The following is a 20,543-nucleotide window of genomic DNA, read 5'->3' as shown; positions in this document are numbered from 1 at the left end:
TATAGTTTCTTTATTTCTCCAAACACCATAAAGTGATTCTCACCTTGAGGTAACAAAAAAAAAATCCATTATTAGTATGAAACAAAAAGAATTATCAATTGATATTTATATGTTCACATAAGCACCATTGTGCCTTTATTACACAATAAGAATACTACTTCAAATATATTAAATATTTATTTTGCACCAAAATACCTTAGATAAAATAATAAGAATGCATCATATACCATGATCCTAAATTCACACTTTGACACCATTATACCTTAATATATAATAGGAATACCACATGCCTACACCTGAAAGTTATTCTATTTCTCCAAACACCATAAAATCGTTATCACCTTTAAGGTAACTAACCAACCAAATCCATGTAAGTATGAATCAATTCCATGTGGTCATGATTAAAAAATAAAATTTTTTATTAAGACTATTGTACCTTAATGTAAAATCAGAATATTAAATTAACACATAAAGATATATGTTCACATAAGCATCATTATATCTTTATTGCGAAATATGAATGTCATGTCAAATATATTAAATATCTATTTCGCACTATTATACCTTCGATGGTAAAACAAAAATGCACCATATATAAATATATTAGATTTACATATTGTCACTATTATACCTTAATGTATAATAAGATTACAACATGCCCACACCTTAAAGTTTTCTTACTTCTCTAAACACCACAAAATGGTTCTCACATTAAGGTAATCAACCAAATCCATCATGAGCATGAAACAAAAAGAATTCTTAATTGATACTATATATTCACATAAGTACCATTGTGCCTTTATTATATAATAGGAATGCCACTTTAAATTAATTAAATATCTATCTTCCACCAAAATACCTTGAATTAAATAATAAGAATGCACCATATACCAAGATATTAGATTCACATATTGACACCATTATACCTTAATGTATAATAGAAATATCACATATCCACATCTTATAGTTTATTTACTTCCCTAAACACTTCAAAATGATTCTCACGTTAAGGTAACCAACCAAATCCATGTTGAGTATGAAACAAAAGGAATTCTTAATTGATACAATAAGTTCACATAAGCACCACTGTTCTTTTATTACACAATAGGAATGCCACTTTAAATATATTAAATATCTATTTTGCACCAAAATACTTTGGATTAAATAATAAGAATCACCATATACCAAGATGCTAAATTCACATATTGGCACTATTATATATTGATATATAATAAGAATGTCACATGCCTACACCTTAATTTTTTTTATTTTTTTGAACACAACAAAGTAGTTATCACCTTTAAGGTAACTAACCAACCAAATCCATCATAAGTGTAAAACAGTTTCATGTGGTCATGATTAAAAAATGAAATTTTCAATTGATATTATTATACCTTAATGTATAATCAAAATGTCAAATTAACATATAAAGACATATGTTCACATAAGGACCATTATGCCTTTATTGCACAATAGGAATGTTAAATCAAATATATTAAATATCTATTTCGCACTGTTATACCTTCAATGGTAAAACAAGAATGCATCATATCCAAAGATGTTAAATTTACATATCGATACTATTATACGTTAATATATAATATGAATGCTACATATCTACACCTTATAATTTCTTTACTTCTCCAAACACCACAAAGTGTTCTCATCTTAAGGTAACCAACCAAATTCATCATGAGTATAAAACAAAAAGAATTCACAATTAATATTACATATTCACATAAGCACCATTGTGCTTTATTACACAATAGGAATGTCACTTCAGATATATTTATTTTGCACCAAAATACCTTAGATTAAATAACAATAATGCACCATATACCAAAATATTATATTCATATATTGGCACCATTATGCCTTAATATATAATAGAAATGCCATATGCCTACACCTTAAAGGTTTTCTATTTCTCCAAACACCACAAAGAAGTTCTCACCTTTCAAGTAACTAACCAAATCCATCATAAGTATGAAACAATTTTATGTGGTCATGATTAAAAAAAATGAAATTTTCAATTGACGCCATTCTACCTTAATGTGCAATCCAAATGTCAAATTAAAACATAAAGATATATGCTCAAATAAGCACCATTGTGCCTTTATTTCATGATAGGAGTGTCATGTCAAATATATTAAATATCTATTTAGCACCATTATACCTTTAATACTAAAACAAGAAAGTACCATATACAAAGATATTAGATTTACATATCGGTACCACTATATCTTAATATATAATACGAATGCCACATGTCTACACCTTATAGTTTATTTACCTCTGCAAATATTATAAAGTGGTTCTCACCTTAAGGTAAACAACCAAATCCATCATAAGTATGAAACAACAGGAATTCTCAATTAATATTATATATTCATATAAGCATCATTGTGCTTTTATTACACAATAGGAATGTCATTTTAAATATATTAAATATATAGTTTGCACCAAAATATTAAATATTTATTTTGCACCAAAATACCTTAGATTTAATAATAAGAATGCACCATATACCTTAATATATAATAGGAATGCCACATGCTTACACCTTAATGTTTTTCTATTTTTCAAACACCACAATGAAGTTCTCACCTTTAAGGTAACTAACCAACCAAATCCATCATAAATATGAAACAATTCCATATGGTCACGATTAAAAAAAACGAAATTCTCAATTGACACCATTGTACCTTAACATGCAATCGGAATGTCAAATTAACACATAAATGTATATGCTCAAATAAGCACCATTGTGTCTTTATTTCACAATAGGAATGTCATGTCAAATATATTAAATATCTATTTCGCACAATTATACCTTCAATGGTAAAACAAGAATACACCATATACAAAAACATTATATTTACATATTGGCAACATTATACCTTAATATATAATAAAAATGTCACATGTCCACACCTAATAGTTTATTTACTTCTGCAAATACCACGAAGTAGTTTTCACTTTAAGGTAAACAACCATATCCATCATAAGTATGAAACAAAAGGAATTCTCAATTGATATTATATATTCATATAAGTACCATTGTGCCTTTTTTACACAATAGGAATGCCACTTTAAATATATTAATATATTGCACCAAAATACCATAGATTAAATAATAAGAATGCACCATATACTAAGATGCTAAATTCACATATTGATACCATTATACCTTAATATATAATAGGAATGCTATATGCTTACTCTCCTAACACCACAAAGTAGTTCTCACCTTTAAGGTAACTAACCAACCAAATCCAACATAAGTATGAAACAATTCCATGTGGTCATGATTAAGAAAACAAAATTCTCAATATAGACACCATTATACCGTAATGTACAATTGGAATGTCTAATAAACACATAAAGATATATGTTCACATAACCACCATTGTGCCTTTATTGCACAATAGGAATGCCATGTCAAATATATTAAATATCTATTTCCCACCACTATCCCTCGATGGTAAAACAAGAATGCACTATATACAAAGATGTTAGATTTATATAATGACACCATTATGCCTTAATGTATAATAGAAATGTCACATGCCCATACCTTATAGTTTATTTGCTTCTTCAAACACCACAAAGTGGTTCTCATCTTAAGGTAATCAACCAAAACCATCATGAGTATGAAACAAAAGGAATTGTCAATTGATACTATATGTTCATATAAGCACCATTGTGCCTTTATTACACAATAGGAATGCCACTTCAAATATATTAAATATATAGTTTGCACCAAAATATCTTGGATTAAATAATAAGAATGCACCATATACCAAAATGCTAGATTCACATATTGGCACCATTATACATTTATGTATAATAGGAATGCCACATGCTTACACTTTACAATTTTTTATTTCTCAAACACCACAAAGTAGTTCTCACCTTTAAGGTCACTAACCAACCAAATCTATCGTAAGTATAAAACAATTTCATATGGTCATGATTAAAAAAACAAAATTCTCAATTGACATCATTGTTCATTAATGTACAATTGAAATGTCAAATTATTACATAAAGTCTATGTTACATAAGCACCATTGTGTCTTTATTACACATTAAGAATGCCATAACAAATATATCATTATGTATTTTGAACCATAATACCTTTGATTAAATTATAGGAACGCACCATAAAACAATATAAGATTCACATATTGGCACCATTATACTTAATTTATAATAAAAATGCCACATACCACACCCTTAAAATTTATTTTTTTTCTCCAAACAACACAAAGTGGTTTTCACCTTAAGTAACCACTCAAATCCATTATGAGTTTCAAAAAATAAAATGTTCTATCGCACCTTGAATGAATTCAACAAAATTCTAATGTAGTATGATAGCATATTAAATAAGTTAATCAAAGAAGCTTCTGCAAACTTCGCATTTTCCATTACTAATAAGCATGCAAAGCTCTCATGCATGATTGTGCAAAAGAAAACAATAATGCACAACAACAACAACAAAATAAATAACTGAAAGAAAACATAAATGAAAATGGATGAAAGTGCATGCATCATAGGCCAAACAACCAGAACCTAAAACATCCAATGACTCATTTAAGCTCCCCCATATATTTAAGCTCATACATAAAGAACACAAAGAAAAGTGTTCTCAACAAAAAATCATCAAAAGAAAGACTCAGAGACAAAAAGAATTATTGAAATGTACAAGAAATTCTTTAACTGATAGAAACTTGCCTCGAAATTCTTACGCAGCATTCCATGGTTCTGGATCAAGAAGTATTAAATATGTCAAAGCATTCATAGTCCAAACTCTTACCTGATCATTACAAACAAAACCTTAATGCAACAAATTGGCAATTGACAAGAATTTAAAAATCAAAACCTTCTACCAAAAAGCAAAGTAGAAGAATACAATGGTAAAAACAATTATAGTAATGAATTAGGCCATTACTATTACATTACTTATATGTTGCTGCATTGCACTATTGCATATCGAACCGAAGCCAAATATTCTTACAAAATTAGCAACAATTATACCGATTTTCGTCGTTTAATAAATAATTTAAAACAATAAAGTGCAATAGTAACAATACCAGAGGCTCCCTCTGCACCAAGCACGAGAACTGTTCTTTGTCTGGCTGTACGGAATTAATTATTCTAATCATGCGTATCGAATGCAGATGAAATTATATACCCTTTGTATTGGACCTTGCGTGTCATCACCCAGAGAATTGAAAAAAGTGAAAGTACTAAGCTGTAAGGAGTATCCTGCTGAAATGGTGACTATCCTTGCAAGGACGTTGGGCCTGGCTTAACTGGATATGAACAGGTGTGTGCAAATCATATCCATTGTTCAAAGTATAATTTCGGTGTGAGCTTCTGGTAGCTTCATTTGCTTCCCTTGTTCCATAAACCTGAGACCCAAAATTGTGCTCTTTAGAAGTATCAAGAGGAAAATTCTTCATTTGCTTAAATTCCAAGATTATTCACAGGCCTTTTGGCCTACTGGTATTAGGTTTGTCAGACTTTGGTGCTGTTACTTTCATGAGAACCAAGGAAAAGAGTTATAAAGGAAGAGTGAATCATAGGTGAACATGGGATATTCTTAGCAATTATCAAATAATCTGGGCCAGTACCTTCTTTCAGTATTTTCTTGGCACATGAGGTCTACCTTCTTATACAGTTCTAGATTCTCCTGATGAATGAGGTGCCCTTGCAATTCAACAAATGAAAGTTGCTCAACAATAAAATATATGAAAATCTGAAAAAAAAAATTCTGCAAAAACAATAACAGTGTAAAAAATAGTTATGAAGGAATGTGAGTAGCAGTAGTAGTAGTTCTTGGAACCTGGAGTCTTTGAGTGGTTTGTTGGAATGTGCGAATAGAAGCTTTTGGCGGCTCATCGCTGGCGTTTGTCGAGGAATATTGTTGAATTAAAGAAGTGTTAACCGCGGAGGTGGTTTTTCAACTGAAGCAGTGGCGGCTCAACAGTGGTGGTGCGTTGAGAAGGATAGCATTCGGCTTGGAGACGCGTAGGAGAGAAAACGTGGGAGGCGTGGGGCTTGAGAAAGGAGATTACTAAGGGGAAGGCGAGGTAGTAGCTCTTGGAACCTAGAGTCTTTCAATGGTTTGTTGAAATGTGAGATCAGAAGCGTTTTGTGGCTCGTCGCCGGCGTTTGTCGGGGAATGTTGTTGTATTGAAGAAGTTTTAACCGTAAAGGCGGTTGTTCGACTGAAGTAGCGGCGGCTCAACGATGGTGATGTGTAGAGAAGGATAGCGACCTTTGGCTTGGCAACGGGCAGGAGAGAGAATGTGAGAAGCGTGGGGCTTGAGAAAGGAGATGACTAAGGGAAATATAGCCATGGCCGGCTCTGTGTATTGAGGTCTGGGTTCAGCCTTCTCTATCAGGAAACTGCGAACGATTCAATAGCGTTGACATTTGACTAACGGTCAATTTAACGTCAGTTTCACGGAGTTAAAGAGTCGGTGATTTTCAAAAAATTAAAAAAAAAAGTTAACGAAGATTATCTGAATCACATGCGCAAGCTCAACCTCAACCTCCTAGACTCAGGCGCCCAACCATTGCCTTGCGCTTTGCCAAGGAAGTGGATGGGATTTATAATTGGCTAACAAAATGGCTCAGGAATCATTTCAATAGAAATCCGTTGCTTCTTTCTTTCTCATTTTAGGTAGGTCTGATAACTTTAGATATAGCACATTAATACGGCACAAAAAGACATAAAATTAAATAAATTTAGTTTAATTTTAACATGTTTCGTGTTTAATACGTTTAAAATATCAAAATTTTCATGTCTTAACGTATCAAATACGAATAACACATTTAAATATATTTATACACATTTAATTAATCGTGTTAATAGTATTATCGTGTTTAAACACGTATACATGATACGCTTATTAACTTGTTAAATATTGATAGTTAAAAATTATTTTAGTCTCATCTAAATAATTTTAAATAATTATTTCAATAAGATTTTTAAATTTTATAAAGATAATAATTTAATTATGTCATGTCCAAATCTTAATTTTAAATTTTATTTTGTTATATTTGACGTTCTTGTTATTTTCTTTTGTTATAATTATTTTTATAATTATTGATTTTAAATTTACATAATAAAATTATATTTAATTGTAAATATTTTTATTTTATCATGTTAAACGTGTTAATCGTGTTATTAATCATGTCGTGTCATATATTGATACGTTTAACAAATGTGTCTAAACGTGTCATGTTGTGTTACGCGGTTATTAAATGTATACGTATACGTTTTTTAAATTTAAAATACGAATAATATTCGTATTGTGTTCGTGTTTAATTTCAATGTGTTCATATTTAATCGTGTCTGGTACGTTTAAAACATGAAAACACGAATCGTCGAGTCTAATTTTAGCAATGGTATCTTTATTGGTTTTTTTTTTTTTAAATTCCCTCTAAATCTATAATAATTATATCAAATTTGAAAGGGAAAATGTTAAGCTACTTTTTCAAGGATAATTTAAAAAAAATAAAATATTATTATTTTATTAATTCAGTTAATTCAAAAATAATAGTGTTCTCACAAACAAGACAATTAAATCTCAAAGATTATAAATTAAAAAATGATGACTCATATTCTCTCTAAAAATTTTCTTTGAATAAAATTTTTATTAATTTATTTAACTTTTTAGTGACGAGAAATTGGTCTTCTGATTTTATTTTTATTTATAACTTTCAAATCCTACATAATATTTAAATGCAATTTAATAGAATCATATAGATCAAACATATCACCAAAATTAATTTATTGAATTTCAACATTATCATGCTTAAATTAGGTTTTGGACATAAACATTTCAAAATAAAATCTTTGTTATGTTACCTCTCGACATCTTTGAATGTGACTTAATTAAATTAGACATTTAACAAATTAAATACAATTTGATAATCTAGTTGCTTTAAGATATGTTTCATGTAATATATCTAAATTTAATATTATGTAATAAAAAAATCAAGTTAAATTCCAAAACATTTTAGAATATTCGAGTGTGAGAATTAAATTGTAGAATATTCTTGATAAATATAACGGTTTAACTTTCACCACCATGGTGTACTTATTAAGGGATTAGTCGACCATGAAACCATAAAACTGATATACGTATGGTTTTCTTTTCACTTATACTTGATGTTAAGAGAGAGAATAGTTTTTTTTTTTTTAATAAAATTTTCCTCTAAATTTAATAGTTTGTGAATCATAGGTGTTCAAGTTTTTTTTTTTTTTTAACTTGGAGATTTAGTAATGATACAAATTTTCTTAGGTGTTCAATTAATGATACAATTTTTTTAGTAAATAAGTGTCGATATATTAGCATAAATCAAGATTAAGGTTTATACTTTACAGCAAATTTGACTTTTGGCTTTATACATATATAATGCTATTGAAAGTGTTTTTAAATGCTTTTTTTACCTTTCAATAACAATTTAATTGTTTTTTTACCTTTTAATAGCTCTTCTTCATATCTGATTACACAATTCAAATTTTTGGTAATATTTTGAACAAAATATAATTATGAAAATTCTATACACTAACAATGACTACACTTTATTAATTATTGTAAAAAATATAATTTAAAATTTTAAATAACAACACTTTTTAAGTTTTCGTAATATAAATATATATACCACACTAAATAAATGTAGTTAAATTTCAATCTTAATAAAAATTTCTCATCATTACAAATATGAAAAATATGAATATGTATATATCTAATGATATTCTTTTACAAAAAATTCTTATTGATATTAATCCTTTTTCATTGTCACCAATCATCTTATACCTATTTTTCTTTTGTTAATTGAGCTGAATTTGGAGGTGCAAAAATCACAAGTTCCCCATGTGTACTCGAAATGCACATGCCTTATGCTTAAAGGCAAACCAAACATATCAAGCGAGCTTCTCATTAAAGAGACTTTATAAAAGTATTAGCAACATCGATCACTTAAGTGTATTTTATGTATTTAATACTAATTTTGGCTTAAATCTCCATCCTAAATTGAATGATTTGTGTGTTGATCTGTTTTTTTTAAGCCATTTGTGTGTTTATCTATTAGCATAAATCCACAACTTGTTTTCTTTAATTAACAAAACTCAAATTATTCATTTATAATATAACTTTAATTAACTAATAATATTGTAATGTAACTTTAATTTAATATTTAAATTTAACTAGATAATAATATTGTATTATAATTCTAACCAGATAATTTGTATATTTATTTTAATAACAATAAATATATTTACTTTCTTACCCAATGAATTGAATTTCAATTTATCTTCTTTAAATAAAGAAATTAAACATTATAAAAGTAAACATGTAAAATAAGACTGTAAAAGGTTTTTTAAAAAGAAATAAAAATAGTATATTTAAGATTGGAAAATTTTTAATTACATTATTAACTTAAATTAATTATCTATTATTTTGGAATTTTCATACACTTTTAATGGACAACTGAAAAAACTTGAAAAAGTCATTCTATATTATATACTTACTTGATTAATTAATCACGATTTAAGTTCCACGATATCATATAATTTAAGGTTGATGCAATTTAGTTAGACTACTTTTAATTGATTTTTTTGTTATTTTTAATTATTTTTTGTTAAAAACAAGAACCTTAAATAATTACTAATAATTAGCAAAAAGGATAACTGACCTCTCTTGGAATGTTGCTTGAATTTTCATTTTTTCTTTTAATGGTCGCGTGAAAGAATTAATCTTGTTAGCTGGACCACATCTGACGTGGCAAACCCCACAAGCACAACCGACAGACACGGAAAACAAAGAAAGAAGGGTAGGGGATTGTTCCAATGGATAAAAATTCCGCCACGGCAACCTCAAATCGCCGCATAAGGTTAACTGTTATTATTTTGGACGATGAAATTTACATTTTCAAAACTCGCCGATTGATATTTGATTAGACCACGTCGGGCTCTAGAAAAATCAACCCCCGGCGCACGTTAGCTCCACCGCAGCCACTTCGGACTTCGGTCACCTTCCCTTCCACGAAAAAGCCCATTCTATATTATATAAAGCACAAAAAAAAAAAAAAACTCTCTCCAGGAAGTTGTATTCTGTTTCGTCTCGACGGTAACAATATTTATATTTATTTGTTTATTTCTCAGTTTCACCGATTTATTTTTAAAATATTTAATTTTCCCTATTCTGGATGGTAAATTTGAAGCCATCATGATTACTTTAATGGGATTATTGTTGCGATTTAGTTTGTTATTTCATCAATTCTTTTTCGTATTCTGTACGAAAGCATGTTTACTTTCTGGTCTTGTGTGATTTTTTATCGTGTCATAATTAGGCATTCTGGGATCTAGGGATTTGAACTCATGCTTCCATTCAATCATCCATTGAATTATACATTTTAATTTAATTTGTTTACAGACTTTCACTTAGTTAAGTTCTTTGTGAAATTAAATTGTTAATTTCTCTTTTTGTTTCTTTTGGCAGGTGCTAATTTTGTTTGAAAAACTTATAGCTTATTTGGGGCTTTTAAGATATAAAAGTTAGTAGGAAGTTGAACTGTATAAGGGGATATTGTCCTCCTAAAGGAATTTTGACCCTTTTTGAAAGGATGACGCGTGTTGCTTCTATGCAATTTTCTCATGAACTGAAAATTTGCAATAGTCATGGATGCGGTAGACAGCATATTGTATGTGATCTTTAATCTTATTTTTCAACCGTTATTTGTCCCAACTTTTCTTCTTTAACTATTTGCAACTGAATGTGTGAATGCCAACAGGGTGTGATGGAAAAAGGCCGATTGCATTTGGTTAATATCAATCCTTCCTCACATGCTATGGTATGGTTTTCTTTTTCCTTGGTGGATGCAGAGGTTTATGTTTGCTTGCATAGCAATGTTTGTTCTACTTTGCATTTAATTGAATTTTGAATAACCACTCTCTATTTACAATTTTGTTCAGTTACTTCTTCTAGTTTAGCATAACATGAGAGTTGGTTTCTGTGAATGTGTTATGCATTTTCATGTGTATGTGATAACTATGTTTAGAAATTCTTATCTATGAATAAAGTCTGGAGACTTGAACAATTCTTTTGTTTCATATCCAGCGACAGGATGCTTGGAGTCTTCATCTTTTGAGCAGTGTCTGTATGCCAATAAGACCTGTATCTTCCAGGTCTAATGTCAATGTCTGCCGATGTATTCTAACATCTACTGGGGGAAATGAGATTCCTATCCTAAAATCTGCTAGTATGGTTTTGTCAAGGTGATCTATATTTGTTTCTTACCTTTTGTATTCTTGTCTTTTCTATAGGCTGTCTAAATACTGAAAGCTGATACTTGTATTTTCAATTCTGTGCAGATTTTGAATCACCTTTATTTTGTAGTAAAAGTATTGCTAATTATTCAAAAGTTTGTAAGATATATGTGTCACATTGGAATTATAAGTTTTTTAGGCAGTAGATTTCAGATTTTTAAAAAATATTATAAGAATGCTTGAGTCGATCTACAAGATGGGGCCTTTTCTTGCTTGTTAGTGCATTATTTTTCAGAAAGGAGGTTTGAGGCTTTTCTAATTTAAAAATGAAGCCTTTTCAGCTTTAGTTTTCTAAGTTTTTAAAGTCAAAGAGTGCAGAATAGTTATGTAGCTTGGATAGGAATTTTTTCTTTTATTTAAAGAGGTGCTAAGTGAAAGTGGGATAACATTCCTCTCTAAGTTTCTAGTCTGAGAAGCATTTGCCCAATTTTGTTGTTTATTTGAGAAGCTCTAATACTCAGTATGCTATATATATACTGTAGTTTTATATTCAAATTTATGTTTCTTTTTTTCCTGGAGGCTGTGGGGAGTTGCTGGATTGAGGCTAGTTCAGTGCTATTTTCTTGATAGCTTAACACATCTTTTCTATTTTGTTCCTTAATATATAATTTGCACTCATATTTTTATTTGGATATATCAGGACATATGGTACTTTACATGGAGGCCTTATTGTACCCCGGTTGATCCCAGCAGTGGGGATTATTGCTTTTGCTGCGTGGGGACTTGGGCCACTTATACGGCTGTGCAGGGTTATCTTTTTCCATGTATACACTAATACTATTCTACATGCCCTTGTCTTCTATGATGGTAGAATTCCTTTATTGATTCACTACCTTGCAATTTTCTCTAGAGGAGTGATAGCAGTTGGAAGAAAAGTAGAACAAATCATATTATTAGCTATTATCTTCGACCTGTGCTGCTGTGGACTGGAGCGACACTCATCTGCAGGTGTACTCCTCCCCAAAAAGGGATTAGATTTCAATCTTCATATTTTTGCAGCCATTATGTTGGTCTAACAATGTCATAGTTTTTTTCAGAGCGTTAGATCCAGTAGTTTTACCCTCAGAAGCAAGCCAGGCTGTTAAGCAACGACTTTTAAATTTTGTGCGATCATTATCGGCAGTGCTAGCTTTTTCTTATTGTTTGTCAAGGTGAGTTTAATGTGGCTGCTTTGACTCTTTATGTTTTTAACTAATGACTAATAGCATATATATATATATATATATATATATATTTTTTTTTGGGGTATTTCTTTTTTCATTAGATATAATTTTTTATCTGCATTTTCCTTTTTGGCTGGAAGGGGTTGTTTAGAGAACAGAAAAGGGGGCTGTATTCTATGTTCGCAGGGATTGACATTCTTAATTTTAAATGTTTGCTGCGTGCCTTTTAAGTTTTAACATTTCATCTTTCTTGTGGATGTTGTTAAGATAGCTTGTTGATTGCCCATGTTATGTCTAGTTTTAGGAGTTTGAACTATGTCTTTAATGGGCAACCATGCGTTTTTCTTGCAGCTTGATTCGACAGGCACAAAAATTCTTTATGGAGATGAATGACTCTAATGATGCAAGAAATGTATGTTCTGTTACTTTTACATCATTCAAATTTCTTAAATCTCTTCAAAGCATCTGCATCAATTATAAGTTGCAGTGAGGTGGTAATGGTGTATCTTAACACTAGCAATTTAGGTCAATCCTGATGAATATTTCTCCAGTGTCCACCATATGGTAAATAATGTCCCTCATTTGAGGGCAGCAGGAAGGATGATATTATTTTTATGCTCTTTGACCACAAAGACATATACCATTTATACCCTGCCTTCAACATTTTTTAGGAAATGTTTTAGCTTTTTTGTTTTTCCTGGATTGTTTGTCTAAACATCTGGCCTGTGATTTGTGGAAATAATAATATAGCTATCTTAAAGGCACTGACAGATTGCGATGGAGAAATCTGAAAACAGTTGTTTATTCTATTGACAGATGGGCTTTGATTTTGCTGGAAAAGCAGTTTATACTGCTCTATGGGTCGCTGCTGTATCATTATTCATGGAGTTGCTCGGTTTTTCTACACAGAAGTGGGTAACTGCTGGAGGACTTGGCACAGTGTTAATCACCCTTGCGGGTCGTGAGGTAAATCGATTGCCCTCTATTGTTGTAATTTATAAATGATACAAATGGTAGATGAAAATTAGCCTGAAAGTTTGGAACTATCTCGGCCTAATTATCCTAAATAATTTTATATTCTCAGAGCCATGATTCTTCCTCTTGCATGGTTGTTCCCTTCTAAAAAAATTGTTGAGATATTCCTACATATCATAGCATATATAATAATATAAATGTGCATAGGATGTTAGTTAAAGTCTACGGCGTTCCTGTTTGGAGCACATTCTGCATCATCCTTATATGCATCTTAATCATGAGCTTTGATAGTAAAGTTCCTCTGACTTTGTCTTGACTTATTATTTCTTTCGTGCATTCACCATCTCATGTTCACTCACCTCTGGCATTATTTGTTAAGCATACAATTACTCTGTTCTGCTTTTGTTTATAGTACATTTCATATCAACCTTATCCGTACTCTTATCAAGTTCTTTGCTGGGAAGCTTTTTTTGATCCTTTCTGGACATAATCATATGTTTTTCGCATTCAGATTTTTACAAATTTTCTCTCAAGTGTGATGATCCATGCAACAAGGCCATTTGTTCTCAATGAATGGATTCAAACTAATATTGAAGGCTATGAAGTTTCAGGGACAGTTGAGGTTTGTGCTTAGTTTGCTCTATTTGCCTCCTTTAAGCAATCTGAGAGATTGAACAACTTGGTTCCTTGTATTTACTGTTCAGCATGTTGGATGGTGGTCACCAACAATTATAAGAGGTGATGACCGTGAGGCAGTTCACATTCCAAACCACAAGTTTACAGTGAATGTTGTGAGGAATCTTAGCCAGAAAACCCATTGGCGCATCAAGAATTACTTTGCCATTAGTCACTTGGATGTTAACAAGATAAATGTAAGGAGTTTCAGTTTGTCTTGCTGTTAACTTGTCAAGTAAGGACCAGCTTGTTTTCTTTCTAGAGCTCATGCCAGAAGCTGTGCTATGCCTTTTTACCATGCAGAATATAGTAGCTGATATGCGGAAGGTTTTAGCCAAAAATCCTCAAGTAGAGCAGCAAAGATTGCATAGAAGAGTATTTTTGGAAAGTATCAATCCAGAAAACCAGGCTCTTATGGTGAGATTTTTTTCTTTTGGCATCATTTTTCCCTTAAAACATCAGTTGAAGTAATGTCAAGCATTTTTAGTTTTCTTTCATTTGATTGCTTTTCCTTTAGAATACTATGATGCGGTGTTTCCTAAATATTTTCTGATAATTCTTTTTGGCCCTTAAATTTTAATTTGAGCTGTAGTGTGCATAATACTAAAATAAAATAATGATCAAAGGATAGTGGCTCATATGTTTTCAGTTTTTTATTGTATCACAAAAGGAGTTGTTAGACTTGATATTGGTCTGGTGATCGCGCATCTTAGCCCATTAGTTCATTTTGTCTTAATTTCTTGCATCTATGTAAATGATGTATTAACAAAATGCAAAGTTTTAGCCTAAACTTTTGTGGCTGTTAACTCTTTCTTTTTGAGTATTGGCAATTGCTTCTGTTTGAAGTTTTTAATCTCTTTTTTTTTTGTTCATATTGTTTCAGATTTTGGTATCTTGTTTTGTGAAAACCTCACATGTTGAAGAGTACCTCTGTGTTAGGGTAAGTCCATTTTTACTCTGTGCTTCATGCAAAGATAGGCTGTTATAATACGAAGTGGTGATTTAGAATCTCAAGATGAAAAAAATAATGATTTCAATCTTTCAATTGTGGTTTTTAGTATATAATCCGTTGGTTTTATTTAGTAGTGTATCATGGTATTGTTGATTGGCCGCTGCTACTTTGGCATCATACTGATCAAAAGTATTACTGGAAGAATGTTACTGAAGAAGCTTTGATATCTTTGATTGGTTAAAAATAGTGGATCCTTGGGTTTTATTTAGGATGCTGGTGACCGTAATTAGCATAATTTGCCGGTGTTATGTGGGTGTGACGCCATGCTTTTTGCTAGTGTCTCTACTTATATAAACTGATATCTACATACATGCATGCCATGTACATGCATAGACACCATATGCTTGCAAGTAAAAAGGCTATGTTCTCTTTGTGCCTAACGATAGCATTGGAACAGGAAGCCATACTCTTGGATCTTCTCAGAGTTATTAGCCATCATCAGGCCCGGCTTGCCACCCCTATCCGCACAGTTCAGAAAATGTACAGCGAGGCTGAAGTAGAAGATGTACCATTTGCTGATACCATTTTCAGACGTTCTGGAGTAGCTACTAACCGTCCACTTCTCCTCATTGAACCCTCTTATAAAATCAGTGGTGATGACAAAGTCAAAGCTTCAACACGTGCAAATGAAGAAAAAGATTCCATGGAGGAAGCAACCTCAACATCTGACTCAAAGGCAAATACTTTGTCTCGACCAACATCTATTATTGACTCCAAGGTAGATAAGGCTACGTCACCATCACTTAGTAACTCCAGTTCAAGTTCAAAAGTGTCATCATCTGAGGCCCAAACTGGGAATCCGGTGCCTGATGGTTCAGCTGAAGTCAACTCTGAAAAGCAGTTCGAACAGAGCAGGGGAGAAACTTGGAAGGTGTCAGGCTCAGGAAGGGAGATGGTCACTGAGAAGTCTCCAGTTGCAAACCCACAATCTGTAAATGGAGAATCTGAAATCCCACTGGCCATTTCACAGGCAAAGCAGGATATTGACAGGTCCGTTGCGCTGCCATCAGTAGCCAGGCCTTCCTTGGAAGAGAACATTGTTCTTGGTGTTGCTCTGGAGGGCTCAAAACTAACCCTTCCAATTGAGGAAGAAATAGCACCGTCCACTTTGTCCACCGAGTCGAAGGAATTGGGTGCTCACCAGAGTGGAAGTGGGCCTCATCTGGTGGGCAAGGACAAGAAAGATGGTCAGATGCCAGTAGTTCACGGTGGCACCCAAAACAATTAGTGTGATACGCGATTCCCTCCGCATGCTGTTTTTAAACTTGCAATGCTATGATTTGTAATGCGCAGCTGTGTTTTTGAAGCTGGCATTATGCATTGGTTGCTCATCCTGTGCTTGTAAATAATGGTTGGATTCAAAATTCTTGGGCCAATTCGAATGGACTACATAGGGAGAAAAAATAATAAAAAAGCCGACTGATTCTTCCCATTTATCTTTTCTTCTTTTACTTTTTCTCTTTTTGGGATAACGATTTCCCATTTATCTCGGTTTGATGGTTTCGGAAAATTTCGTTGATTAATTTTTTTAATATTGAAAGAAAAAAAAAGGATAAATAATAAGTGGTTGAATAATTTATATGAAAGTGGGAGGGAAAATTTCTCGCCCATTATGCGGTGTGTCATTTCGTATTGACGAAGGTATGTAGCTGGAGTAAAAGAGAAAGACGAGTCGAGTCGGTGAGATGCACTGGTTCGAAAGTTGCCTCCCAGAAGCGACCAAAGACTAATTCATGTCTCGATTTGGCCCGTGTTGATATAATTAAAATTATAAAACTTAAATGGCCTTTTAAAAGTAAAAAGTCAACAGGATCTTCTGGGTGCTTATTGATACTCTTTGATTCCCTAACTTCACAGTACCACTCCGCTCAATAAGTTTGCTTTCTTCTGTATCAATGGAATCCTGGACTGTTATCAGTTTCTCGACCCTCTCTGAGCAAGTGTGCAAAACAGACATGGATAACACATGTTAATTTTCACTACCGTCAAGCTGATCTGAGCTAACAAAATGCTGAATATATATCATTGAAATATCACAATCTTGGCAAACATAAAAATAGCTTCATATCGTGATAATTATGAAGTTAAGCTCGACACATGCAATCTGGAGCAGGATACGTATATATGGATTGCTCTTCCTTTCTTAACCTTATTTGCCCTTGTCTATTTTTATGGCGGTTGATAACTGCATGCTGAAACTCAGACCACTCCATGCTCTTGTTCAGGAACAGCGGGCCCAACAGTAACATGTTTGGTCTTATGGTCTTCAAGTTCAAGTAAGCTCGATGTCCAACCTGAAAAGGGATGTAAACTCTCGTTTACAAAATTTCTCTACATGATATATTGAATTTTTACACTTGATACTCAATATAATAAAATGCGATATCTTTGCAAGGGAACTTGAAAGGAAGATTCTTACCAGAGCATTGTGCATGTTTCCAGGAGAAGCAGAGATGAAGATGTCGCTTTGCAGACTTACATAATAATCTACTGCAGCCAACAAAGAAGCCTTGCCTTCAATCTCAGCTAGCTCCTTCACCGAAGCGAGGCTCTTCTTATCTTCCATTAGCGGAAACAGTTTACGCAATGTTGAGATCCTTGCCTCTCCTCCATAAACCTAAAAAAATAGAAAAATGAACCTTTCAAATATTGAGTCCCACTGAAAACAAAAGCTTTCTGATGTAAATATGAAAAATCTCACACAGACCTCCTACTTGAAAGCTCAGACAATAATAAATACCTTCCACTATCAATAAAGAAGGATTAAAACGGACCTTGTGTGAAGCAAGATAAAGTCGAGTACTATTGTTGAAGCCCAAAGCTGCTAGCAGCAATCCAATCTCCTCTGGAGTCAATGGGCAGCGCCCCTGATTTCTCAACTCCTTGTCAGTGAATTGAGAGTTTAAGACCCTTCCCTGCCATAAAACTTGGCGGTACTTAGCTAGGGCCAGTTTCTCAGCTTTGCCTCCACCAAAATCACAAGCTGAATGAGCAGCCATATCCTGCACAAGGTCTGATTAGAAAGGTAATTACAGTAAAACCAATATGTATTTTCTGATAAGAATACAGTACAACCAATAGCTAAGGAGCCAAAAGGCTCAATACTCATCAAAGAGATGGTGTTGTAAACAACAGACAAACTGGTGCTTTTACCAAGAAACTACCACCTAGGGCACTGGTAGGATACAGGTAGGTGTGTTTTTGATGTTTAGATGTATCCTACCAACTTCAATGTTCACCAGTGCACTAATCCCTCCAGAAAGTATTTAACAAGAGTACAATCTTTTCAATTATAAAGGGACTGAGCATCATCTTCTACTTTTAGCCCAGAGGCTTCAGAAACACAACAAATTAGAACACCAATTAATTTACACGATCATTTGAAAGTGTTGGGTACATACTTTGTCAAAGCGAAGATGTAATACAACAAACTTTCCAGCTCCCTCTTTCTCAGTATCATCAATTCTCCCACGTAGGACCTCAACCGCTGATGCTTGAAGTTTCCCAGAAGGATAACGGAGCTGATGAACAAGAGTCTCTCCTATTGATCTGATCTGAGGAACAAAAACTAAAGCTTGGAAGTTTACTTTACAACGTAAATGCTGAATTTTCATAGGCAATTTGTCAAACGCTAGACGATGAGAGAATGGTGAAATAGCAGCAATCCCATAACTGCATCCAAAAAGATGTATAAACAATGATATATTTGAAGTAGTTGAAGTACACACACAGCACACAGATTTCTAGGACTATTTGTTCACCAAGTGGACATCTCACATAAGGGTTGAAAATGGTATTAATTTATCAAGAAAGTGACATTTGTTGTTTAAACCTTTACCTTTGCAAGACAGGCAACACATTTTCTAGATACCAGTTTGCTGAAGCGTGAACAGGTGCTGTTTTGATTCTAGTAGCTCTTATACCTGTAGCATAATATTCCCGTGTGCTCCAAGAGTACTCTCTTGGCAGCTCTTTAACTATAGAAACTTCATCACGGAGGACGTTAATAAAGTGATCCACATCAAATATATCAGTGAATGAACTGCAAAAGCAAACCCAAATTCACATATATATCTCCTTCCTGGATTAAAAAAAAGAAACAAATACAGGTTGTACAGATATCGTACTCATGAAATACCTTGAATCTTGCCAAACAGGATTCACTTCAAGGTGTGGTATCACCAGTGTCGCATTCAATACTTTAGCTACGGCAACTGCATCACATATCTTGGTATCGGAAAAACATAAAAGCAGTCCAAGAATTAATGCATCAAAGTCAAAGTACAAAGACATGCATTAAGGATTCAAGAACTCACCCCCATTCTTTGCTGGTTCAATCCTCCATCAAGGAATACCTGAATATACCCCTGAGATTTCTCTGGCAATACTTCAAGAAGTGAAAATAAGCTTATCAGGAAAAAAAAAATTCCCATCTGATTCATTTTAGATGTCCACTTCATGACCAAATCCAAGATTCTCATAACAATATTATATATATAAACCTTCTACACCTCAATTTCTAAACACTTACGTGGGATATTTGCAGAGTCGATACATGGTTTCCACCCTTGATTTGGCAAAGGAGACCAGAGATCGGACTGTTGTTTAAAAGACTAAAATAGAAAAATGTTCCCAAAAACAGAATATTAAAATTTGAAGTCTTTTCACTAAATTTGAACAATTCCAAGGAAAAATCAACCAAAAAGAATACTGACACTTTTACGGTGTAAAGAGACCTCAACTAAAGGCAAGTGCCTTGGTTTCGGAGCATTCCATTCCTGCAAAGGCAACGACTACTTCAATTAAAGCTTAAACAAAGCACAGTGAAATGCATGCACATGTAAAAACAATTACTAAAAATTATTAACAAAATGCAACCCAAAAATAATAGTAATGAAATCAAAGGGGAAAATGAAGAATTACGGAGAACAAAGAGGGAGAGGCGCGTCCAAGAGGGGCGAATAGATTTGGGAGAAAAATTGGCAAGAGAAGAAGGAAAAGCGCAGCAAATGCGCTTCTGTGAGACTGATGAATCTGGTGATTGTAGTTGTACGACTGCTTCATTTCTTTTTTGTACAATGCTAAAACCCTAATCCTAATTCCATGAAAAATCAAAATCTTTTTGGTTTTTGTCAGAGCAACCAGAAATGGCAGTGATTCAGAGTAAATAGAAGGGCAGAGAGAGCTGAGAGCAGAGCGCTCTGTTTAACGGAAAAGTTAGTTTCTTTTGTACACGTAAGAAGAGCGGTGTTCTAACGCGAGCGGCATTATTGAAGGTGCACTTTCGATCTAGAAGTAGTACAATCGGACGGTTCGTAAATGAATATGTAAAGACTATTTTTTATTTTTTTTCTTTTTTGGGCCTAATCAA

General features: G+C 32.8%; 2 protein-coding genes and 1 long non-coding RNA gene across 4 annotated transcripts; 1 reads left to right on the top strand and 2 right to left on the bottom strand.

Moving 5' to 3' along the window:
• Positions 4,730–6,482, bottom strand: LOC108663064. Its single transcript, XR_001928978.1, has 4 exons — positions 5,849–6,482; positions 5,637–5,712; positions 5,094–5,414; positions 4,730–4,816 (listed from the first exon to the last, which is right to left on the bottom strand). It is a non-coding gene; the product is annotated as an uncharacterized LOC108663064 (long non-coding RNA).
• On the top strand, positions 9,852–16,608 carry LOC18591806 (mechanosensitive ion channel protein 3, chloroplastic). The gene is made up of 14 exons (XM_007018160.2): positions 9,852–10,148; positions 10,521–10,722; positions 10,813–10,872; positions 11,139–11,296; positions 11,988–12,111; positions 12,198–12,295; positions 12,385–12,498; positions 12,862–12,922; positions 13,327–13,476; positions 13,997–14,107; positions 14,190–14,357; positions 14,464–14,577; positions 15,044–15,100; positions 15,570–16,608. The coding sequence occupies exons 2-14, from the start codon at positions 10,645–10,647 to the stop codon at positions 16,398–16,400; spliced, it is 2,124 nt and encodes a 707-aa protein (XP_007018222.2). The 5' UTR covers positions 9,852–10,148; positions 10,521–10,644; the 3' UTR covers positions 16,401–16,608.
• Positions 17,169–20,385, bottom strand: LOC18591805 (uncharacterized protein At1g04910). 2 transcript variants are annotated; one of them, XM_018125602.1, is made up of 10 exons: positions 20,096–20,385; positions 19,888–19,950; positions 19,704–19,785; positions 19,489–19,559; positions 19,311–19,399; positions 19,011–19,214; positions 18,574–18,844; positions 17,947–18,174; positions 17,592–17,789; positions 17,169–17,466 (listed from the first exon to the last, which is right to left on the bottom strand). In XM_018125602.1, the coding sequence occupies exons 1-10, from the start codon at positions 20,234–20,236 to the stop codon at positions 17,257–17,259; spliced, it is 1,557 nt and encodes a 518-aa protein (XP_017981091.1). In that variant the 5' UTR covers positions 20,237–20,385; the 3' UTR covers positions 17,169–17,256. The 2 variants fall into 2 exon arrangements, with proteins under 2 accessions (XP_017981091.1, XP_017981092.1); XM_018125603.1 differs by having other exon boundaries at positions 19,489–19,550.

This window comes from Theobroma cacao, chromosome 8 (assembly GCF_000208745.1).
Source record: "Theobroma cacao cultivar B97-61/B2 chromosome 8, Criollo_cocoa_genome_V2, whole genome shotgun sequence".
NCBI lineage: Eukaryota > Viridiplantae > Streptophyta > Magnoliopsida > Malvales > Malvaceae > Theobroma > Theobroma cacao.
This window is presented reverse-complemented; position numbering and strand designations above follow the sequence as displayed.